General features: G+C 44.1%; 2 protein-coding genes across 13 annotated transcripts in view; both read left to right on the forward strand.

The window, feature by feature from the left end:
- DLG4 (discs large MAGUK scaffold protein 4) overlaps positions 1-13,098 on the forward strand; it is a 26,100-nt gene extending 13,002 nt beyond the window's left edge. For 6 of the 11 annotated variants that reach the window (XM_056817658.1, XM_056817657.1, XM_056817653.1 and 3 more), the window contains 19 exons: positions 2,373-2,426; positions 2,634-2,684; positions 2,989-3,113; positions 3,315-3,484; positions 3,597-3,733; positions 3,856-4,000; positions 4,397-4,535; positions 4,950-5,106; positions 5,379-5,481; positions 6,453-6,567; positions 7,819-7,995; positions 8,437-8,473; positions 8,599-8,626; positions 8,747-8,794; positions 8,960-9,061; positions 9,473-9,645; positions 10,964-11,073; positions 11,987-12,078; positions 12,186-13,098. In XM_056817658.1, the coding sequence (XP_056673636.1) occupies positions 2,655-2,684; positions 2,989-3,113; positions 3,315-3,484; positions 3,597-3,733; positions 3,856-4,000; positions 4,397-4,535; positions 4,950-5,106; positions 5,379-5,481; positions 6,453-6,567; positions 7,819-7,995; positions 8,437-8,473; positions 8,599-8,626; positions 8,747-8,794; positions 8,960-9,061; positions 9,473-9,645; positions 10,964-11,073; positions 11,987-12,078; positions 12,186-12,292 (1,995 nt within the window). In that variant the 5' untranslated portion in view covers positions 2,373-2,426; positions 2,634-2,654 and the 3' untranslated portion in view covers positions 12,293-13,098. Of the gene's footprint in view, positions 1-2,372; positions 2,427-2,624; positions 2,685-2,988; positions 3,114-3,314; positions 3,485-3,596; positions 3,734-3,855; positions 4,001-4,396; positions 4,536-4,949; positions 5,107-5,378; positions 5,482-6,452; positions 6,568-7,818; positions 7,996-8,436; positions 8,474-8,598; positions 8,627-8,746; positions 8,795-8,959; positions 9,062-9,472; positions 9,646-10,963; positions 11,074-11,986; positions 12,079-12,185 lie in introns of all 11 variants that reach the window. The other 5 variants (XM_056817652.1, XM_056817656.1, XM_056817650.1 and 2 more) reach the window with 2 other exon arrangements.
- A 1,029-nt stretch (positions 13,099-14,127) lies between these two features.
- On the forward strand, positions 14,128-23,936 carry ASGR1 (asialoglycoprotein receptor 1). Of its 2 annotated transcripts, XM_001370430.5 has the most exons (9): positions 14,167-14,745; positions 14,875-14,965; positions 21,070-21,186; positions 21,780-21,875; positions 21,952-22,023; positions 22,192-22,278; positions 22,398-22,552; positions 22,848-22,954; positions 23,537-23,936. In XM_001370430.5, exons 2-9 carry the CDS (start codon positions 14,899-14,901, stop codon positions 23,691-23,693), a joined length of 858 nt encoding a protein of 285 aa, XP_001370467.1. In that variant the 5' UTR covers positions 14,167-14,745; positions 14,875-14,898; the 3' UTR covers positions 23,694-23,936. The 2 variants fall into 2 exon arrangements, with proteins under 2 accessions (XP_007483280.1, XP_001370467.1); XM_007483218.3 differs by lacking the exon at positions 21,070-21,186 and having other exon boundaries at positions 14,128-14,745.
- The last annotated feature ends 233 nt before the right edge of the window (positions 23,937-24,169 follow it).

A 24,169-nucleotide genomic window follows, 5' to 3' on the forward strand; every position in this document is an offset into this window, starting at 1 on the left:
GATTGAGTGCAGTGTGTGGAGTTAGAAGGACCTGGGTTCAAATATGACCTTTGATACTTCCTAGCTATGTCACCCTGGGCATGTCACTTAACCTCATTTGTCTAGCCCTTGCTCTTCTGTCTGAGTTGTTACTAAGACAAAAATAAGGGCTTAAAAAATTTTTTTAAGGAAAAAAGGGAAAGAGTAGTAGGAAAGGGAAAGACTCAGAGCAAAGAGAATTGGGGTGCTATGAGAAGAATGAGGGTGAGGTCATTGCAAAATTTCCTTCTGTATAAAGTAGCTAGGATTAGGAATGAGGGCTGATAGAGGGAGATGAAAAGGATTTAGCTAGGAGATGCAAGGCTAAATGTTACTCCTTTTCTTTCACGTAATTATTATAGAAGGAGGTATTTGGTGCATCTGGCTAGAGATTAGGATAGATGGTAATGAAAAAAGGATGGGGTGCTGAATGGGGACCAATAAGGTAACTGAGAAGGAAGTACATTGGAAGGAGTTTGTGAGAGGTTAGAGGGTTTGAGGGAAATAGATGTTGGGAGGGGAGATATGGGTAGGAGATAGGGAAGAAAATTTTTTGGGAATAATGGAGATAGAATATTAAATAACTAAGGAGCAAGTATATTAGGACAAAAGTATGTAGGAGATTTGAAGGTTAAGAGAGCAAAGGATGGGGCAGAGGGAAAAATAGGGATTTATTAATGGAGTAAGGGAGCCAAAGGCTTAGAGGACTAGAGGCAAGCAGGAGAGGGAGTTTAGAGAAAGGTGGGAAGATGGGTGTGTTTGGAGGGTTAGAGAGATATTTGACACAGATGATACGAAAGGAAAATTGGATAAGAAATAGAGGATAGATGGAAGGGATGAGATAACACATTAGGAGTAGAGAGTATATATGAGGTGGGGGTTAGAGTTGAGTTGGGAAATGAATGAGAGATGGGGGATGAGGAGAGTGGAGGATGGGGATATGAATGAGTGATAGGAGGTTAGGGATAGTAGATGGAGATGAAGTATGGGAATGAATGGTGGACCATAGGAAATAGTGATGGTAAGGGAACTCTGTAGATGGGGATCAGATGGAGGTTATAAAGACTTGACAGTAGATGAGATATGTCAGCTCAGGGAGATCCAGGTTATATGCATTAGGATTTAGGCAAAGAACAGCCTGAGAACAACAGAAGGAGCACTCAAAGTCCTTTTTACTTTCTTCCTCTCACTTGTGGGTTCAGGGCCCCCATTCCCATGACAACCCTAGGCTTTACCTTGGTAAAGAGTTTCATCAGGAATAAATTTGGCTCCACTTTCCTTATGGATTAACTCATTTCCTTTATGGAGTGAGGAGAAAATGTCTGAGCAATGAAAATGTCTGATGTCCTTCATCATCTTCCCAATTCCAAAGGAACAGGAGAGGTAGAGGTGGAGAGTTGGGGAGGAGGGCAAGAAGAAAGGAGGAACTGAAGAAGATTCAAGATGTATTATTTCAGACCCTGGTAATGAGAGACAGATCGGTGGGAGGGAAGGGGCATTGAAAAGGACTTCCTTTGAGACTAGTTTGTCCTGTTCTCATGTTTATTGCAGTTTCAACAATTGGTGACTTGGTACTGGTTGCTATTGCTAAGCAATAGGGGTAAGGGGGTAATCTCTGGGTCCTAGAGGGGGAATGGGTGTGTCTAGGGGAGAGAGATTTGGAGGAATTGAGAATTCAAGGCAAGACACCTGGAAATCCTTGGAAAATTCCTGGGAGATAGTAGGGAAGGGGACACTGTAGCAAATACCTTGTCACTGATGCCCTGGTTATGTTTATATGTGTGTAGCATGTGTGAGTCATATTATATGTAGTGAGAAATTCTCTCCTGCCACCCCAGACTTGTTAACCTCACCCCAAATCCCCTTGTCTTGCTCTTTCTCTCCCTCTCTCCTTGAAAAACTACTTCACATAGATACAGTCTTCCTTCACTAGCCTACAGCCACACACAAATCTTTCTCTCTCTCTCTCTCTCTCTCTCTCTCTCTCTCTCTCTCTCTCTCTCTCTCTCTCTCACACACACACACACACACTCACACACACTGCTCTATGTGTTGGAATAAGAGAACCAAGGCTCCCATGAGACCTTCAAACCTCCCTATCCCTTTTTAGAGTTTTACTCCATTCAAAGCCTTCTAGAACCTGCTTCTAGTTGGATAATTCTTTTAGATTCCCTGAGGGAAGTGGGGAAATGAGAGCTAGAAGCCCATGGAGGGAAAAATGCCTGGGTCTGTGAGCAGGTCTGAACTGTGGAAACTGGAAGAGGAGCTGGGCTGGGGGACCCTCCTTCTACCCCAGCACAAGCTCTTTTTGGAGTCAAGGCTTATTATGGTATTTTCTTGTTTCTCTATCATAGGCCAACTCTCCCCCCGTGATTGTCAATACAGATACTCTTGAAGCCCCTGGATATGTGAGTTGGTCAGATTTTGGGGACTGGGGCCTTGGGAGGGTTAGGACTATAGAGTAGTAGGTAGGTGGGTAGAGAGAATTAGAGAATGGAGAAAATGAAACGAATAGGTACAAATCGAGAGGGAAAGAAAGAGGAGGGGAGCAGGTTATTAGGGTAGAAATGTCTGTCTCACTGGTTTTGTGTTTCTGGCCTGTGTTGGAGCTGCAGGTAAACGGAACAGAAGGGGAGATGGAGTATGAGGAGATCACATTGGAAAGGGTGAGTAAGTGCCCCCTATTCTCTCTAGTTCCCATCTTCTTCATGCTTTTCAGGCCCTATCTTTGCTTCTTTTTCTGATTTCACTATTTCAGCCCTCTAATTCTCTAACTTCCACTTCCCTTACCTGCTAATAGCCCCTCACCTCCTAGCTCTTGTTCCTTCTCTATTCTCCAACTCCCCAGCTCCCCCCTACCTTTTGCCCCCTGTCTTTATTCCTATTGATTTTATGGAGAGGACTCTACCAGTGGAAACAAGGCGGAGGTAGGAGCTGCTGATTCTTTCTCCCCCACTCCCCTTCACCCAGGGTAACTCAGGCCTGGGCTTCAGCATCGCAGGTGGCACCGACAACCCACACATTGGCGATGACCCATCCATTTTCATCACCAAGATCATTCCTGGGGGGGCTGCAGCACAGGATGGCCGACTCAGGTGTGGGGGCCTGGATACCTGGGTCCCTGAGGGAGAGGGGACTGGGGGATGGGGAGCTAAGGCCCTGAGAGGAACAATGTAGTTGGGAGGAATGGGAGGGCGAATCACAAATCCCAATGCTTGAGTCCCTAAGGAGAATAGGGGAATTGGTGGGATGGGGAAAATCATAGGTTTAAAGTACCTGCTTTACTGTCCCCTCAGGGTCAATGACAGCATCCTGTTTGTCAATGAGGTGGATGTAAGGGAGGTAACACACTCAGCCGCTGTAGAAGCTCTGAAGGAAGCAGGCTCAATAGTTCGTCTATATGTCATGCGTCGAAAGCCTCCTGCTGAGAAGCTCATGGAAATCAAGCTCATCAAGGGACCTAAAGGTAACCTGCCTCTTTTTAAGGAGCCAGGCATCCAATTTCTCATCCAAGTTCTGGCTCTCTCCACTGTCCATGCTTTCTCATCCTCAGCTCCTGGCTCTCCCTCCCTCTCTAGGTCTCGGCTTCAGCATAGCAGGTGGCGTGGGGAACCAGCACATCCCTGGAGACAATAGCATCTATGTGACAAAAATCATTGAGGGTGGGGCTGCCCACAAAGATGGACGGCTACAGATTGGGGACAAGATCCTTGCTGTGAGTCCTCCCTTCCTAAAGTACCCAAAACCATGACTTTGATCAGATAAACCTTCCTGTCTCCCCAGCTCAGTGCCTTGTATCCTCTGATCTGGCTTCTCCCTTTGTTCTCCCCTTTCTAGGTGAACAGTGTAGGACTGGAGGATGTGATGCATGAGGATGCAGTGGCTGCCCTGAAGAACACATATGATGTTGTCTACTTGAAAGTGGCCAAGCCCAGTAACACCTATCTGAGTGATAGCTATGCCCCTCCTGACATTACCACTTGTGAGAGCCCCCCCCAACCCCTGACATCATCCCTTGTGAGAGTCTCCTCTGTACTCCAACATCACCCTCATGAACCCCCCCAACTCTTTGCACCCCCTCCCTATATGAACCCATAATACACCTGCTTTTTACCTATGAGAATCTCCCAGAGCCTGACATCATTCCCGGGAAGCAGCCCAATATGACCGCTTGTAAATGCACCCTTTTCAATTCTTTTGGCATCTCCTTTTATGAGAAGCTTCCCCCTCCAAGTCCTTGATAACACAGCTTGTAAAACTCCCCCTCAAAATCTACAGTTTAAATACCAGGAGGCTCCCCAGGGTGGTAAGATAGGTTTTAGGGAGGTTTCCTTTCCCTGAACCACCTGCCAGCCCCTGCTTCTATGTCTCTCCCCAGCCTATTCCCAGCACTTGGACAATGAGATCAGCCATAGTAGCTACCTGGGCACCGATTATCCACCAGCCATGACACCCACCTCCCCTCGTCGCTACTCTCCGGTGGCCAAGGAGCTTCTGGGAGAGGAGGACATTCCTAGGTGGGGAAAGACCACATACATGGAGCCCTGAGTGAACCTAAAGTTGGGAGGTGGGGAGAAAAAAGGAGGGGTCTTGGAACCAGCATGCTGAGTCTCTAGAGGGGAAAGGAATTGGGATGGTTACTGAAGAATGGGAAGTCCTAGGACAGTGATGGCGAACTTTTTAGAGGAGCGGGTGATGTGAGAACTATCCTTAGGCACCCATGGAGAGGGGGAGGAGAGCAGCCCTGCCCCACATCCCTCTGGCTTTCTAATAACAAACTTTGGCAAACTCTGTGCTGGAGCAATGGTACACATGGCCACAGAGAAGACTCTAAGTGCTCCCTCTGGCACGAGTGCCATAGGTTTACCACCACAGATCTGGGAGATAACTAGATTATGTGGTATTGATCCCTGTATTCTCTATCCTCACAGGGAGCCACGCCGGATTGTGATCCATCGGGGCTCCACAGGCTTAGGATTCAACATTGTAGGGGGTGAAGATGGTGAAGGCATCTTTATCTCCTTCATTCTTGCTGGGGGTCCAGCAGACCTTAGTGGAGAACTGCGCAAGGGGGACCAGATTCTCTCGGTGAGGACTTTAGCTCCCCTATCCCATGAATCTCCTGGTCTCCAGCCCTGGTTATTAAGGAGGGAATGCTTTCCAATAATGAGGTGCCATGAATCCTGAAACCTCATTATCTTGCAATCTCTGTAGCAAATACATAAAGCTCTACCTTCCATCTCAATTTGACACTAGGGTTCCATGGTAATACAGCCTACAAATTCAGCCCCATACCTTAGGCCAGCAGTATGACCTAGTTAAAACTCAGTGATCTTCACCCTACCACTCTGTTTCCTCAGGTCAATGGTGTGGATCTTCGAAATGCTACCCATGAACAGGCTGCTATTGCACTAAAGAATGCTGGCCAGACCGTCACTATTATTGCTCAGTACAAACCAGAAGGTAATTGTGCAGGAGTGAGATAAAAGTTAAGGAAGTGCTCAACTACAAAACTCTTCACACAAAGTCTTATCTAAACAGGTGGAAAAACATTAATTGTTCCTGGGTAGGCTGAGCCAATATAATAAAAACGACAATTCTTCCTAAATTAATTTACCTCTTCACTGCTATGCCAAGCAAACCACCAAATAATTATTTCACAGAATTAGAAAAGAATAATGAAATTAATCTGGAAGAACAAAAGGTCAAGAATATCAAGGGAATTTAAAAAATATATGAAGGAAAGTGGGCCTAGCTGTATCAGATCTCAAGCTATATTATAAAGTGACAACCATCAAAACAGTTTGGTACTGGCTAAGAAATAAAGTGTGAATCAGTAGAACAGATTAGATAGATACTCAATATGAAGTAGTAAATGACTATAGTAACCTAATGTTTGACAAACCCAAAGATCCAAGCTTTTGGAAGAACTCAGTATTTGGACAACTGAAAAACAGTATGGCCGAAACTAGGCAGAGATCAACATCTCATGCCATATACCAGGAAACATGATTTAGAAATGAAGTTGGGTGAGGGTGGATTGGGGAAGGGCAGTTTTGTAGCTAGGTACCATAGTGGATGGAGAGCCAGGCCTGAAGTCAAGAGGATCCAGGTTGAAATCTGGCCTTAGATACTTCACAGCTGTGTGATCCTGGGGCAAGTCACTTAACCCCAATTGCCCAGCCCTTGCCACACTTCTGTCTTAGAACTGTCTTAGAAAAAAAATAAAGAGGAGGGGACACCATAAAAAAGTCAGATGAGCACATAAACTTATGGATAATGGAAGAATTTATGACCAGAGTTAAGGAAGCAGCTCAGGTCATGGTTGACAATAAGGGAACATAAAACAAGAGTAGGGGTGAATGGTGAGGTGATGATATGGGTGATAGTATGGGCATCAGCCCATGATAGAGAGGCTTCTCCTTTTTTCTCAGAGTACAGTCGATTTGAGGCCAAAATCCATGACTTGCGGGAACAGCTAATGAACAGCAGCTTGGGTTCTGGGACAGCCTCTCTTCGGAGTAACCCCAAACGAGGCTTTTATATCAGGTTAGAGTTCAGTTCCCTTTCCTTCATCTACATTCCCTTCTCTTCACCCCTATCATCCTCTGTAACTTCATATCATTTTTTCTCATGCCCTAGCTATTTTCCCTCTTATCTTCCCAATTTCCTATGTCCCTATCTCCATGCTAAAGCAATAAGTTCTTTAAAGTTGACATTGATTTTTTTTTTAAGGCTGGGCTTTAAAGGGTGACATTCCAAGAAGGGAAACCTTCTGACCAGTGGCACAGAATGACTGGCTGTTTTAGGTTCACCTTTAGTCAAGGAAGCTGGAATAGCTGAGATGATATGACTTCTCCCTCCACCATATGAGGCTGCCTTTGTCTTATTCACATTTGTATAATGCTTTGTGGTTTTCAAAGCACTTTAAGATGTATCATTTCATTGAGTTTTCACAACATTCCTGTGAGTTAGTTGGTAGAGAAATTATTATCCTTATTTTATAGATGAAGAAGCTATGTCCCTGAAAGATGATGTGACTTGCCCAGCATCATGTGCTATAATCCTTTCTTCTTCATCAAAGCCTCTTTCTATTCCTCCATATTGCCTTTCTGTATACCTTCCTGTCCCAGTAGCCTCTATTTTCTCTTTCTAGTTATTCATCCATCCTGTTCTCCTTCTGTAATTCCTTTGCTCTGAAATTTAAATCTTCTCATTCTCATGACCACTCTTCTGGCTCTCTGCATCTCTGTCACTTCCTCAGGAGCCCTCCTGGATCCTCATCTAACCACTTTCTCACATTACCCTTATTCTCCTACCCTAACACTTTCTAGCCCAACAATCATATTGTTATTGCTTTCAATAACCATTCCCAGCCATCTTTATAAGCATTTGCCCTTTTATCCAAACATTTGCAGGTTGAGTGGAACCTAGGTGATATAGTGGATAGATTGCCAGACCATGTTCAGGAAATGCTTAGTTCAGATCCTGCCTTAGCTATTTACTCATTGGTAAAATCCACTTTTCAGGCTTGGTTTCCTCATCTGTAAAATGGTGATAATAATGGCACTTACTTCATAGGGTTGCTGTGAAAATAAAATGAGATAATATACATGAAGAACTCTGTAAACCATAAAACATGAATATAAATGTTAACCTGTTGTTATTGTTGTTGGCCCCATCCCCATATCTGCTGATTTATCCATATCTTGTTAGACCTTCTGCTTATTTTTCAGGGATCAGTTAGTAGGTATGTGATGGGACCATGACCCCTCTTCCAATCTTCTCCAAACCAAACAGGGCCCTGTTTGACTATGACAAGACCAAGGATTGTGGCTTCCTGAGCCAGGCCCTTAGTTTCCATTTTGGAGATGTATTGCACGTGATCGATGCTGGTGATGAAGAATGGTGGCAGGCGAGACGTGTCCAGCCAGATGGTGAGACTGATGACATTGGCTTCATCCCTAGTAAACGGAGGTGAGTGAAGGAATTCATTTGCCCTTGGGAAATCCGAGAATGCAGTTTAGCTTTTTAGGGCAGATAGCCCTTTAACAGAAAAGACTATAATATATGTGGCTCATTAGTGAAAGAGTATTACCTTTGAACTCTTGAAAATTTGAATTCTTCCAAGATCTTGAAGAAGATCCTGACATCTATGAATCTTAAAGGCAGGCAGTCTCTCATTCAGAAGAGCATAGGTCCCAGAGATTTCTGAGTGTTGCAGTTACTTTGGGCATGAGTAGGGGCTAGAAGGGCCCATTTTCAATCCATCTGGTGTCTCCCCAGGACTTTTGGAAATTGGGAGACTAGAGAATAGGGAATAGTTCCTTACTTCGGGAGGTCAGAGGTCTGGAGAGTTATTTGAAGGGAGAGATGAAAGTATTTACACATTCCCTTAACTCCCATTATGTTCCATAGGGTTGAGCGCCGGGAATGGTCAAGGTTAAAGGCTAAGGTGAGCTTGGAGAGAGGACAGGGGATGCTGATTGTGTGAGAAGTGGAAAATTTAAGGGAATAAAACCTTTGGGGAGTGAAGGAGCTGGTGAAACTCAGTGACCTTTCTTCCATTTTTTTCCTTAGGATTGGGGTTCTAGTTCAGGATCTCAAGGTGGGTATGTCTCAAAGAATGGGCTTGAATGAATCAGGGGTTCTAATGGGGACAAGAGTGGGGATAGTGAAGAATAGGGAAGAAGGTTATGTATGTCAGAGACTTATCTCCCTTTTTTAGGTCGAGAAGACACAGTCCTGAGCTATGAGACAGTGACGCAGATGGAAGGTGAAACTCCATCCCTGCCCCTATTCTGTTTCATATATAGTACTCTCCTTTGATGCTCTTCCTCTGACCTCTTCAGCGTCTTCTTTTCACCCTTGTCCTGACTCTGTCCCCTTCCCCCTACATTAAGATCTCTTTTAACTCTGACTCCACTGTCTCCTTCCTTAGTGCACTATGCTCGCCCCATTATCATTCTTGGCCCAACCAAGGACAGGGCTAATGACGACCTCCTCTCCGAGTTCCCTGACAAATTTGGATCCTGTGTTCCCCGTGAGTGACTGGGTTGGGGGTATTGGAAGTGGGGAGACAGTATGGTGTAGCCTCCAAAGATTTCCTTTCCAAATGAGCCTGATGCCATATAATCTTTTGCCCAAGGAACAAGTTGCCCCCAAAGTTGTTGGGAATTATAGTCCATAATCACTTAGTAGTTTGGGACCAGAAAGGTGAGGGATACCTGGATACTGCATTCTCCCAAACCCTTAAAATGTAAAAGCATTCACAAGCCAGTGGAAATTATAATTCTCTCCCAAGCCTCTACCCCCCCTCCCTATGTCTCCTTCAGAAGAGCTGGCTGTGTGGTCAGGCCATGAGGATTTGGATCCTTAAATGTCACAAAAGCAGGCCATGTAATGGGAGGGATGGTGACTAGATTTCAGGTTGGGGTGGGGGCCTTCCTGGCAGATACGACGCGGCCAAAGCGGGAGTATGAGGTGGATGGTCGGGATTACCACTTTGTGTCATCGAGAGAGAAAATGGAGAAGGACATCCAGGCTCACAAGTTCATTGAGGCCGGCCAATATAACAGTCACCTCTATGGGACCAGCGTCCAGTCTGTACGAGAGGTGGCTGAACAGGTACCGCCCTGGGACCGGGGCTCCGGATGTGTCCCCCCCATCCTTTCCTCTCCTCCCCCCTTCCCCCAGCCCATTGCCTTCCTCTAGCTCTCTTGCTCTAACTTTTCTCTTTCTGTCTCTTTCTCCTGCTGGGTCTTGACTCCGTATCCTGCTCCTCTGTCTGGTCCTACCCTCCACTCCCTCTACACTGTCTCCTTGCTGTGTTCCCTCCTTCATCTCCTGCTGTCTCCCAACTTTTTTGGTATGTTTTTGCCTGGTCCTCTTCCTATGTTTCCCCCTTACCCCTCCTTCTTCCATTGTGCCCAATTTCCCTTTTCCATCTGGTTGGTCTCTGCTTTATTCCCTTCCTTTCCTGGCTTTGCAACCTAACCCTCTCCATATCTTCCCTCATTCTCTCTGACTGGTTGGCCTTTCTCCTTCTCAATCTCTCTCTTCTCTGTTTTTTCCTTTATCGTTTCCTCTCTATTCTTTTTGGGTTCCTGCCTCTTTTTTCTGTGTTTGTATAACCATATCCATTCTTTTACTATCTCTCTGTTATTTTTGCCTTCTCTCTCTCCTTTTGGCATTGTGTGGATACCTGTGGATGGTTCTTCCCTCCCCCATCTGCCCTCCTGTTCCTATTCTTCCTCCCTCCCTTCTCTGCTCCTCCTCTCCCCATCTGGCTTCCTCCTTTGCCGTCTGTCTCTCCTTGTTTCTCCATCTGTCTGTCCTCTGTCTATTCTCCATCTCCTTTGTCTCCTTCCCCTTCACTTTGCCTATATACTTGTCCTATCCATCCATCTGTTCTATTTCCTTCCTCCCATTTCTGTTCCCTCATCTTCCTCCCTTCCACCTGCTCCCTGGCCCTTCCCATCTGTCCTTCCCTCCTCTTTTCCTTGCTTTGTTATTCTGTCTTTCTCCTTTTTCTATTCTTGCTCCATTTCCTCTGTCCGTTTCCTTTTCTTCCTTGCTTCATTTGTTTGTCTTCTTTTCCTTTCTTCTCTATAATTCCATCTATCACTGTCTTTCCTCTATTTCTCTGTATACTATCTTTCTGTTTTTTTCCCTCCCTTCTCTCCCAATCCTAATCTCCTTCTCCTCATTTGTCTTTATTCCTCTAAACTTCTTCATCCATTTGTCTTTCCTTCCATTCTCTCTCTCTCTCTCTCTCTCTCTCTCTCTCTCTCTCTCTCTCTCTCTCTCTCTCTCTCTCTCTCTCTCTCTCTCTCTCTCTCTCTCTCCCCCGTACTGGGGTGCTTCTGTCTGTCTTCTCCTGCCCTCTCTCTGTCTACACCTATGCACCCGCCTGTCCTCCCCACCTCCCCTCCTGCCCCCCCAGGGAAAGCACTGTATCCTTGACGTCTCGGCCAATGCCGTGCGGCGGCTGCAGGCGGCCCACCTGCACCCTATTGCCATCTTCATCAGACCTCGATCCCTGGAGAACATCCTGTGAGTACTGCCCAAACCTCTGGGGGACAAGATGGAAGGGGGGGAGGGAGTAACCCAGGGCCTGTCCACATGCCTTACCCCAAATGCTCTATTCCTTGTTCTGCCCTCTATCACACCCTACCACACTCTACCACAACTCCATAACACACAGACACAAAGGTAGTCACAAGATAATTCAAATAACTGTCAAGTTTATAGGGAGCTTTTTCTGAGTACCAGTGTATCACTTGTGGGGAGGGCACAATCTCACTCAGTTTCATGAAACTGCCCCTTTTTAGCCCTTCTGGACCTCAGTTCTAACAGCCTGAAGGATAGCCCTAAGGGCCCCCAATGCTGCCAGGAGTTCTGGTCCTTTTTGTAACCCTTTTGACACTCTCTGTATGCTTCAGCTTCTTTCCTATGTTGTTGACCTGTAAAGGGAGTCAGGGAAGTGTGGCATAATGGATAGAGGGTAGACATTGGAGTCATGAAGACTTGGGTATACATACTAACGGTATAACCCAGAGCAAGTCACTGGACCTCCTCCTGCCCTGGGCAAGTTACAGTTATATTATTGATCTGCTCCAGTCAAAGGAATTTCTACCCTGGGAGTTCCCCATATTAATGAAATCACAGGTTCAGAGTAATTGTTTTAAAATTTGGAAGGGAAATTGAGATGATAACTTCTGGCAACAACTTCAGGTTAGGAGAGCCTAGACTCAAGTACTTAGAGGATGTTCCTTCCTCATCAGGGCCCTGGGCTGCTGAGATTGTGGCTTTTGTTAATGACTGTCCCTCTTTCCCCCCAATACATTCCAAAAGCACCTCAGCTTCTTATCCACTGACTTAAGTGATGGATATCAGGAGGGAATGTGCATAAGAGAAGGCTGGGAACCCTAATGTCTCACTCCTCTCCCCATCTTCTCTTCCCTAGAGAAATTAACAAACGGATAACAGAGGATCAGGCCCGCAAAGCCTTTGACAGAGCCACCAAGCTGGAGCAGGAATTCACAGAGTGTTTCTCAGGTGTGTGGGGGAGTGGGAAAGAGGAGATTGGGGATTTCTGGGAGAGCTGGAGGCACTGAAAAACAGATAACAGTTTTCACTCCTTTCCTTTCTTCTCACCCTTACAGCCATTGTGGAGGGTGAAACCTTTGAGGAGATCTACCACAAAGTAAAACGTATCATTGAGGAGCTATCAGGGCCATACATTTGGGTCCCAGCCCGAGAGAGACTCTGATTCCCTGTCTACCACTGCAGCCTGGACTCACCCGCCCTCCAAGGCCCCCCTCAACCTGGACTCACCTGTCCAAGCCCTTCTCCTCTTATTTATTTCCTTTATGACCCAACCCAGATGGGGGGGACTTCTCTGCATGTGCCCCGCCCCCCTGAGCTGGGTGCCTGGGTCCTAGGAGCACAGAGAAGCTAGGGGAGCTGGACACTTGGATTCCTGATCCAGAAACCTCTCTCCTAAAAATCCCACTCGCCCACCCCACACACCCCAGGACCTGGAACACCTCAGCCATCCCTTCCTGCTTTTCCTCCCCCCTTCACATTCCAGAATGCAAGGGGACTAGCACTTGCTGGAGCAACCCAGGCTTGGGGCATGAGGGGCCACTGGGCTCTGCCTTCTCAGCTGAGGGAGAGGCTGGAGCTCAACTACATCCCAATTTCCCCCATTCCCTTGATTTCTCTCAAATTTCTTTTTTTTTTCTGTTCTCTATTTTTTTCTTCTCAAAGGTGGTTTATTTTTTTGGGAAGGATGTTGGGGGCAGTTACATAGACCCTCCCCCCACTACCTTCCCCATGAATTTCCCCCTTTTTCTTGCTGGTTTGCATGAGTGGAAGGTCTAAATGTGGCTTTTTTCTGGGATTTTTTGGGGAAGGGGGAGGGACAGGGGCTGGGGTATGGGGATTATGGGAGGGGGTGGGGAGAGGGAAAAGGGGGGGTGGGCCTTGGGGAGCTGGGGAAGATTAGATATGCTGCTGCCTTCTGCAATTTATTTTTTTTTGAGAGAGCGAAAGGAAGAGACAGATACTTGAAAATGCTTGTGGCCTGATTATTTGGGATTAGAGGGGGGAAAAGGGAGGCATCTAGGGTGGGTCTGAAAATTCTCAGATTTAATGAAAACTTTTACTATTGGAGGGAGGATGGGAAACTGATAGAAATAGGATATAAATCTGATGAGGGATGGAAATGAGAAAGTGGGTTGGTGTTAAAAGAAGTGGGCAGAGAACTTTTGAATTTCTGATATGAAAATATCGAACCTAATAGGTTGGAGTATCCAACCAGAAGAGTGTGAGCTTCTGGAGGACAGAAGCCAATCTATCTGGCTCTTTCTCTAAACCACTAAGTCCCAAGCAGTCTCTGAAATAGGCGATGTGGTCCATGCAAGATGTCCCTGGCAGTGCACCTTGATGTAGTTAAAATGGGAGCAGATCATTTGACTAGAGCTACTAAGGTTTGGTGTGAAGGAGCCAGTGCTAAGGAAGTGTCCATAGCCAAACATTATGCTAAGTAAGGCCAGTGAAAAGATCCATCACCTCATTTCTGTCTCTGTCCTTCCTGTCCTCAACTCCTGCAGGAGCTAAGCCCTTTCTCCCTGCTTGGGATACTAAAGGCAGACACCATCCTACAAAAGATGGAAGTCCCCATCCCATATTGTGGTTTCCTTTTTATCCCATGGGTCCTGATATCTGAGTCTTACAAGTGAACATTTGATTTTGAGAACTCTAACGTAAATCCAATAATGGAGGCATACATGCAAAACTCTTTTGGGAAGGCTACCTCCACTGGAGTCTTCCATTCAACTTTAGACTTTCTCTTTTAATCTCTACCTCCAATTCTCCCATTTTGTGTCATAGTGAGAAGAAGAAATATAAAATGCAATTGTTAGACCTTTTTAGTTTGTTCTTGGATGTACCCCAGACCCTATTTCATCTGGCACTTCAACCAAGCTATGAAGAGGGCTTACTCTTAAATCTGAAAGATCTGAAAATCTTACTCTTAAATCTGAAAGAGATGGGTCCTTTCTAATGACCTCTTTCATGGACTGAGGTTTCTGGCAATCTAGGTTTGATATTAAGCCTTCTGGGATGTGAAGAGGCAGGTGGTGTCTTGAGTTTTCTAGAAGACAACCCAGAGGCAGCTAGTTCCTATGAACTCTAACTAGGGATATGTAGAGAAACTAGCTCTGGGAAATTCAGCATCAGGCAGTGAAAAGGGGAAATAACCTTTTCCCCCAAATTCCATGGAATACTTTCATTTTGAGCCAATCACTTCCTCATCCCTACCCCCTACCCCCAATCAAATTAATGGTATGGAAAGAATTGTAATCCCCAGACATAAGGTACAAAACTTTGTTCCTACTACTAAGGAGAAGGGAAAGGAAGTACTCTCGCAACAGGCATGTGTTAGGGGATAGACTGAGTTGTGTCCCGCCCCTTTTACCTCTGTTCCAGTTCGATTCTTGTTTCTGTTTATCATCCAAAGTCCATGAGGCCAGGGATGCTGAGAGAGGGACAGTGGAACACTGGATATTCTTTAGGACTCTGGCCCCTTAGGGATACCCTCCCCCTACCTCTACTCTCTTCACATAGATCTCTGCTTCTATTCACCCCCTAATTCTTTCCCCACTACTGGGGCCTGGGCTTGCCCCCAGGAGACCCAGGTGCCCAAGATCCCAAATCCTGGTAGGTTACAATACAGGGGAGGTATGGGTAAAGTGTCTTGGGGTACAGGGAGAGGTGGGCTGGGCAGAATCAGGCATGGGTATTTGGAGATCAGGGAAGGCTGAGTCCTCCCTCTGTCCCTCACCCCAGCGGAATCCGGATTGGGGGACAAACATGGCAAAGGATTATCAAGACCTTCAGCACCTGGAGAGTGAAGACAATGGCCATCAGTTCAGTAAAGGTGACAACAGGCTTGGGGCTGGGACTGAGGTTGGGGGAGGCGAAGGGAGGGGAACAAGGGCACCTAAAAACAGGGTCTCCCAAAATATCCCTTGCTTACTTTTCTGTTCATTTCTTTGTATTTTTGTCTTTATATGTCTTTGCCTCATTCTGTGTCTGTCCTTGTTTCTCTCACTTCTTTTGATTCAGTTTTCTAGACTACTCTTAATTTATCTTGTGTCAAGTTTTTTGCTTAGGAGAAATCTATGTCCAGCCCAAACCCCATGCCCGCTATCCAAACTGGAAGCAAAGTCCTATACACACAAGAAGATAAGGCTTAAGAGGATGTGACTGAGTCACCACTTAGGAAGGAACCAGATGTTCTGTCCCATCTTCATGCCTCTCACTGAATCCTTCATCTCCCTTGTGTGAAGAACTTCATACTGGGACAAGAGTCATGGGCCAGGGAAACTGTGCTGTTGACACAGCCCTGTCTCTATGTAGGCCAGTTCATTTACTCTCTTTGAGCCTCAGTTTCTTCAACTTTTTAATTAGATGTTTGTACTATAAGTCCCTTCAGGCTCTAATAATCTAAGGTCTTATGATGATAGAAAGTTCTCATTCTCAGTAACTCCAGGGCTGCTGGGGAGACAAGATACTGAGGTACATAGAAGCCCTACAGTGTGGAAAGAAAACTGGATTTGGATTCAGAGAATTAGATTCAAATCTGAGCTTTTATCTTAAGCAAATAATTTAACCTCCTGTAGCTTTAGCTGTGAAATGACAGATTTGGCCATGATCTCTGAGGTCTTTTCCCACCCTGACATTATATAGTGCTTGCAAATGAGAGACTGTTCAAATCCTATCCCTACCATTTAGAACCAGTACGAATTGATAAATAACTATCTCTGAATGCCTCAGTTTCCTTCTTCATAAAATGAGAGTGTTAGACTACTGGGATGTCTTTTCTAGTCCTAAAGCTGCCATCACTTTGCCACTTCCTGTCAGTCTCCCAAAGTGTGAAGGTTTATAATACCAGCTCCTTCCCTTATATTTTTTGTGATAAAAAAACCCAACTATATGTCTAATTGTGAGCCCAGATTCTAGTACACTACTCTCTTGGGAGGGAAATCAGCCATGATGCAGCAATCCAAGAGCAGAGAAGTGTTTGGAACAAATATTTGGACCAGGACCAGGGCCAGGTGTCCAATGTTCATTGGCTCAGGGCAAATCTTCCATTTTAGCTCTGGCCTGATTGAAAGCCTGAGAAGTTGCTGGTAGCAGCATGACAAGGAAAAGGAATCATGAAATCTAATCCCAATATCTCTGAATCATGTCAGTCTCCAGAGGAGTCCAGAGATCAGAACTATAGAATCTAAGTCTGGGAAGGGACACCAGAGGCCACATGTTCCAACCCAGAGCAATTTTTGTTCTTGTGGCAAGTGGCATGGAAGAGCCTTAATTCAGTTGGGAAAGGGAAACAATGGAGATATTTATGGCACTGCAAAACAACTGCTGGGGAGGCCTCTGTGGTGGGTGACAGGATACAGGGTGAGACAGGGCCAGGAAAGAACCCACCAGGATTTTGACCACCATAATCTGGTAACTTCCTATTTTGATGAAATATTCTTGCCAATTTAGTGCTAAACTCGGGTGTCTCTGTGTTTTAGAATAACACTGAATATACTACCAGTGCCCTCTACACTTCACCCAGGGCAAAACCCCTTTCACCCCACACCCAAACAAAAGTCTATAGTTCTATCCAAATGATCCTGCCTAAAACTCTCTAGTTAGGGGTAGCTGCCTATTTCCAGAGGCAGCCTATCCCATTTTTCTAATAGCTCTTGTTAGGAAATTTTTCCTTACATCAAGTCTAAGATTTTCTCTCTATAGCTTCTACCTATCTCCTAACCCTGCCCTCCTAGGGCCAAGAAGAACAAATATTAAGAAGGGAGTACAACTAGTTATCACAGTTGATAGAGTATAGGACCTGGTATCCAAAAAACCTGAGTTTAAACCTGGCTTCAGACACTTAACTTTGTGATCCTGGACAAGTCTTACTAATAATAGTACCTATCTCCCAGGGTTATTGTAAGGATCAAATGAGATAATATGTAAAGTACTTAGCAAAATGTAAAGGGATAATATAAATGCTATTAATTTTCTGGATGATAGCCCTTTAACTGTTTGAACACAGCTTTATTGTTCTCCCTCCCCAAAAAAAATTCTTCTCCAGGCTATCTATCTCTTTCAGCTAGTCCATATAAGGCATGAACTTGAATCTCTTTACCATCCTGGTTACCTTTCTCTGGATGTTCTCCAACATCAATATTCTTAAAATGTAGCACTCTAGATGTGATCTGATGAGGCTCATAGAGTACAGAGGCACCAACCTCTCTCCAGGCAACCTAGATCTATGGATCTATCAGTATACTAAAGTTCTCCAAATGTTTTCAGGATGAATTGTTGTCTACCCATGTCTTCCTTATTAGCTGATTTTCTGAATCCAAGTATAAAACTACTTTATATGGATGTCATCTATGGAGGCTCATCTCATAAAGCATGCATGAGGATAGCCTTGTAGGAGCATCTTTTAAGAACTGGCCCCACACAGACCTTCTCTGATCACCCCTGTAAAGTATATTTTTATTACCTTTTATTTAATCAAATTTGACTCAAAATTCTAATCTGTTGAATTCTTTTTTGGATTCTAATTCTCTCATCTAATATGTAAATTACACTTCATTAACATTAGTACATGAAGATCCATTAGAGGTCATTAGTCCAATCCCCTATTTTGCAGAGGATGAACTGAGTCCCAGATAGGTTATATAGATAGTAAGTGGCAGAACTTTTCATTATGCAAAAGCATGCCATCTATTTATTCAACTCATTAATAAATAATAGCAAACAGCACTGGGCAAGCACAAATTCCTGGGGCACTCCCATGTTTACTGTTCTTTCCTGACCTTCTAAGTTGTTGGTGAACTATTACTAACTTCTCTTTGGACAAAGCCAGTCAACTAATTATGAATACACTAAATGGTACTGTGGTCTAGCCCATAGGTCTCACCTTGAATAGAATGAGATACTTTGTCAAATACTCCATTGAAATCTTGGTTAATTATATATCATGTTCCCATGATTATCAATCATGATAAGTTATTATCAATGTGATAAGTCTATCATGACTTGTTCTTGAAGAAGTTACACAGATTCTTTGTGATTGTTGCTTCCTTTTCACTAAAATCAAACTTTCACCAATATATCCTAATCTTTTGCTAGGAATTTGTGTAAGCTCACTGACCAAAAGTTTTTATACTTTTCTCTCTCACTTTTGAAAATCTGGACAACACCTCTCATACTCTTACATGGCAGTGGCTCTTCTACTGACAAGTGGCTCAGTAATCAGAACTACTGGTTCTTATAGAAACCTGGGACATAGTTCATCTGTGACAGGCAACTTGAATTCAGCCAAGGGCAACTAAGTACTTGCATACTATTTTTTTTATTTGTGGTGGTTTAATAGGGAACCATTTTTATTCTGTCCTTTCCAAGTCAAAGACAATTCTTCTAGGCAGGGAAAACAATAATAAAGTAATAAATATGCACTTCCACTGTTCTTGGTCCCTTTACTCTATCTACCTGGAGCAGTCATGCTTTGGGGATTTTTTGTTTAAACCTTTACCTTCCATCATAGAATCAATACTGTGTATTGATTCCAAGGCAGAAGAGTGGTAAGGGCTAGGCAATGGGGGTTAAGTGACTTGCCCAGGATCACACAGCAAGGAAGTGTCTGAGGTCACATTTGAACCCAGATCCTCCCTTCTCTAGGCCCGGCTTTCCATCCACTGAGCCACCCAGTTGCCCCCTTTGGGGATTCTTAAAAAGGTAGGATGGTATAAAACTGGATTTGGAGTCTGATTCAAATCCCTCTTCAGACACTAACTGTAAAGGTCTTCTTACCATTAACTATTATTATCATTTTAACCACCACAAGCTATGATTCTGTTCCTCCTTTGTTCCTTTTCTATTTCTTATTCTGGTTTCTAGTCCTTTTTTACCCAATGTAGTTTTTTTTCCCCTCCAATGTAGTTTTAAAAAGCATTACCCCAAGGGGAAGCTAGATGCTTCAGTGGATTGAAAAGTGAGGACAAGAGGTTCTGGATTCAAATATGACCATAGACACTTCCTAGCTATATAACCCTGGGCAAAGCATTTAATTCCCATTGCCAATCCCTTACATCCTTCTGCCTTGGAATCACTACGTATTATTGATTCTATGATAGAAGTTAAGAATTTTTCTTCTTTTTTAAAAGTATGACCCCTTTCTGTTTTCTAGAGTGTTTTTTTTTTCCCTTTTGCCAACCAAGGCTCATTCTGAGCATTTTTTTTTAAATTTCAGTTGTTCATTCTGAGCTTTGAAGCTCCTGATTACTAATACAGGACTCAGTAGCCCTTTTTATTTTCTCTATGTTCTTTTTGTTGATGATTCTCCTGTGCATTCCCATTGTTCTCTTTAGACAAGCCCTTTTCCTCCTCATTAGAATAGTTTTGTGTGTGTCTTCAGAATTTTATTCTTGAGAGCTTCCTCTTCCTCTGTAGCTTACTTCTGCTGAATTTTAACATGGAATCATATCTATATTCAATTCCTACCTGTCATTTCTCTGAACACTTTGAAATTCGCTCTCCTCAAATCTTAGCTTCTTATCAGACAATGTTTGACTTGACTTTCCTTTGCTATCACAAACTTAGAGTTGGAGTAAATACTTCCTCCAAGGGTCCCCTTTTATTTCTACTTCAGTAAATAGTTTAACACGTTATTGGGAAGATGCAGTTTCACCATCAAGGGCAGAGCCAGTCACTGCCATCTGGCTAAAGGATTTGCTTCAGGCAACCAACTAGCTCAGAGAAGATGGGTCAAGGTTGAAAGGCAGAGAAGGAGGACAGAGAGAGAGAGAGAGATAGAAAGAGAGACACAGAGACAGAGGGAGATGGAGAGAGAAAAAGGGGAGAGACAGACAAAGAGACAGAGAGAATGAAGAAACTTCTAGAACCTGGTCCACTAATCGCTAACTATATCCAGGAGGGTGTTGTCAGTAACAGCTAGAGTTTGGAAAGCTGCAAAGGATGAAGACCAGAGAAGGAAATCTTTGGAGAACAGAAATTTTTCTGAAATGGGGAGGCAGGAAAGGACTTATGAAAGTCCATGACGAGAGGTTATATATATATACATATATATATATATATATATATATATAACCAACTTTAAGTTAAACATATATCAGAAGGCTAGGAGAAAGATTCATATAGGACCAACAAGCAAGCATACAAAAGGAATTTCCTGACACAGACCCAGAGCTAAGAGTTGGGGGTCCACTTTCTGGAAGAGTCTGAGATACCTAACACCAAATATGCCTCTGTAAGAAATGTAGAAATGATCTAGCCTCCATCCTGGATAGGCTTGAAATAAAGCATGAAAGAAATGGGGTGAGCCAGGTAAGAGAAAAGAAATTAAGAACAAGGTCTAATTCCAAGACATTTGCATTATAAACTTTATCATATTTTTCCTAGTTATTTTTACCCCTGTAGTGCTCACTATTAAAAACCTATAAAAGACTTTTTAAAAAAGTGTGTGTTGTTTTTCTTTAAAACAGGACAAGAGAAAGGGGGTGGACCTGCTTCCTCTTTCAAAGGCCATAAGCTAGGTAGTGAATGTACCTCAGAGAGGAGAGCTGATGTCATTAGAAAATTAGTGGGGTGGGAGAGTGAAAAGAAGGGTATTTTAGGAGACATATTCCTATTCCTCCTGAACCGACTTCCCCTCTAGAATTTTAGGCCATGACATCATACAATCCCTTGTTCAGTTCAATCTAATTCAGTAGGTTCATAACATCGTAAATTTAAAGGAAGAAGTTAGAAAGTGATGATTCTGAGTTTACCTACAAGATTATCGAACTGCCTCCAGTTTGTTCTCCTGAATCCTATTTTGTTTTCCCTTACTTTGGTTCCCAGTCCAGATTCTTCCATATTACTGTTTTTCTGTCCCACAGGACTTCCCATCTCCCCACTCTTCCAGTGATCCTTGAACTGACTTCCTTTCTAATCTGTCCTCTCCCATTATAGGGTCCCCTTCACCCCAGTCCATCTTCCAGCGTCTCTGCCCTCCTAACCGTCTTCTCCTGGTCTCCCTGGGAATCAGCTTCATATTGGTAGTGATCGTCTCTGTGTTGGGATCTAAAAGTGAGTGATGAAAGAAGTATCTGGGAGCTGGGAGTGAGTAGAAGGATTTAGGTGGCTCAGTGGATTGAGAGCAAGACCTAGAGACAGGAAGTCCTGGTTTCAAATCTGGCCTCAGACACTTCCTAGCTATGTGACCCTGGCAAAGTCACTTAAACCCCATTGCCTAGCCCATACTGCTCTTCTGTCTTGGAATCGATACTGAGTATTGATTCTAAGATGGAAGGTAAATGTTAAAGAAACAAACAAAAAAGAGAGAAGCATGGGATATCCCAAGAGAATGAAAGAATGGCAACCAAAGAAGGACTTGGATTTTCAGTCACTGTCAATCTGTACATTTGTATTGTTTGACTATCCTTATTATGAAAAGCTTTTATTTGGCGATGGGAGGGGGAAGTTATTGGGGAGGAATTAAAGGGTAAGTAGCTGAAGAAAAAAAAATTTAATCCCAAAGTAGGGGTTGGGTACAGGACAGATGGGACAGTACAAAAGGGAAGGAGGTAGAAGGATGTCTGGAAAAGGTCTGTAGTAAAGAGGAAGGGAGGCACCTGACATCTGCTTTGCCTCCTTATTCCTAAGCATCACCTCCTTAACAGATACTCAGCTTCGGGGAGATCTACAGACATTGAAAGAGACTTTCACCAACTTCTCAGAGAAGATGAAATCAGAGATCCAAGCATCAAATACTCAGGGTAAGAATGGGTTACAAGCCCTTGTACCAGATATGAGTTCCATGTCCTCAGACCCTGAAATTCATATTCCCAACAGGAAGTCGTATGAATGAAAAGGTGAAATCTCTGGAGGCCAAGCTACAGAAGCATCAAAAGGACAGGGATGAAGGTTAGAGAAAGGTGATGGGCTGGGGAGGACTGCAAAAAAAGAGAAAGAGGAGAGCCTTTCAGCTCAAATATTGGGATCCTTATTGAGGGTAGGAATCATTCATTCCTAGTTGTTCCAGAGATTGAAAGTGGGACCACATAGTCACTCTTTATCTCTTGTACATCCTAGATAGCTCAAATTTCTTCCTCCACGTACAACGCATTTCAGCAGATCTTCGGACTCTGAATTGTCAGATGGCAATACTCCAGAGCAATGGTAAGGAGAAAGAGGATTTTATTGTCCTTTGAACCCTCCCCACTCCAGAGAGTTCCCATTTTCCCCTTGTTCCCTGCATTGGCTGGGGCTCCTGCCCCTGGCTCTTCTCTTTTGCCCAGGTTCCAGCAGCAGGATCTGTTGCCCTCTTGGCTGGTTAGAGTTTGAGGAGAGCTGCTACTGGTTTTCTCGCACCGGGAAATCCTGGAATGAAGCTGAGAAATACTGTCAGCTGGAGAATTCACACTTGGTTGTCATAAACTCTTGGAATGAGCAGGTGAGGCCTAGGGCTAGGATGACTCACACCCCCAGATTCAATTCATTTATTCCATTCTCCAAACATTTGTTGAATACCTACTATGTGCCAGACATGGTACAGGGTGCTGGAAATAGGGAAACCCCTTGCTTCTCAAGGAGTTTATATTCCAGGGGGATTACATTGCAGATATAACACACAAATGTAAATCCAATGGCATTTAGGTGAAGAATACATGTAGGCATCAAGGAAGGGATGGGACTGAATAAATGTTCATTGCTGTAACCTAACCTCACCTCCACTACCTCCAACTCAGAATTTTGTTGCTCATCACACCTCACCTGCGTTTGCCTGGATAGGCCTCACGGATGCAGAGGGCCTCTGGAAATGGGTGGATGGGACGAGTTATGACTCTGCCATCAAGTGAGTATCTCCTCATTCCTTCTCTGACACTGAAATGAAAGGGTTGGTACAAGATAATCTCTGATGCCCCATCTAGTTCTGTGTGTGTAAGTCCACCTATATATTCAGCTCCATCCCTCTCCTATCAATCACTCTATCAAACTTGAATGCCTAACCTGATCTCTATTTTCGCAAGGGAACAATTTCCTTTGCTTCTTTTTTCTCAACAACTTCCTTCTTCTTCTTCTTCTTTTTCTTCTTCTTCTTCAACCCTTACCTTCCATCTTAGACTCAATACTATATATCGGTTCCAAGGCAGAAGAGTGGTAAGGGCTAGGCAATGGGGATTAAGTGACTTGCCCAGGGTCACACAGCTAGAAAGGCCAGATTTGAACCCATGACCTCCTCTCTTTGGGCTTGGCTCTCAATCCACTGAGCCACTTAGCTGCCCCTTAACTCGCTTCTCTTTTCTTCCTATCTTCTAATAAAATGAGGGAAATCTACTTTTGTCTACCAAACTGGGGTACCCTTGGCTGAGGACCTCTCAAGGTTCAATGGGGCTTAAAATCCTGTGGGACTTAAGGCTGTTTCCATCTTCTTTAGGAATTGGATGCCAACCCAGCCAGACAACTGGTATGGACATGGCCTAGGAGGTGGTGAAGACTGTGCCCACTTGCATGCTGATGGGGGCTGGAATGATGATGTTTGCCAGCGGCCTTATCGCTGGGTTTGTGAGATGAAACTCAAAAAGGACGTGTAGGAAGGAGCTCTACAGAAAAATATGCCGTTTCCATCCAGAAATCTCCTTGAAGCAGGCCAGAAACCCAGGAAATGATACAGAATTCCTGAAATCTTCCAGAATCACCCTTAGAAGTGATTGTGCTTTAAGTAATCCAATGATATTAGGTTTCCTCAGAATCTTTCCAGCTCACCAGAGCCTCCTTGCAAGATTATAGAATTCATGTGTTTGAAGTCAAACAGGAATTAAAGTGAACTCCCCAAACTTCTTTTCTGTGTCTGATTGGGAGAGAAGTGGTACACTGGGAGGAAGGGAGGGAAAGAATAGGAAACAGAGTAAAATATCCCAAGGCTAGAATAAATATGAGAGTCAAGAGGAAGAAGCAAAAGAAGCAAACATTTCTCAGACAACAATCTGAAGCCCTGTAAAAGCAACCTAGATAAAATAGATCATATTCATAATAATATGCTCATAAAATGCTAGGTCATAGGATGCTA

The sequence above is a fragment of the Monodelphis domestica genome, chromosome 2 (assembly GCF_027887165.1).
Source record: "Monodelphis domestica isolate mMonDom1 chromosome 2, mMonDom1.pri, whole genome shotgun sequence".
In the NCBI taxonomy this organism is placed as follows: Eukaryota; Metazoa; Chordata; class Mammalia; order Didelphimorphia; family Didelphidae; genus Monodelphis; species Monodelphis domestica.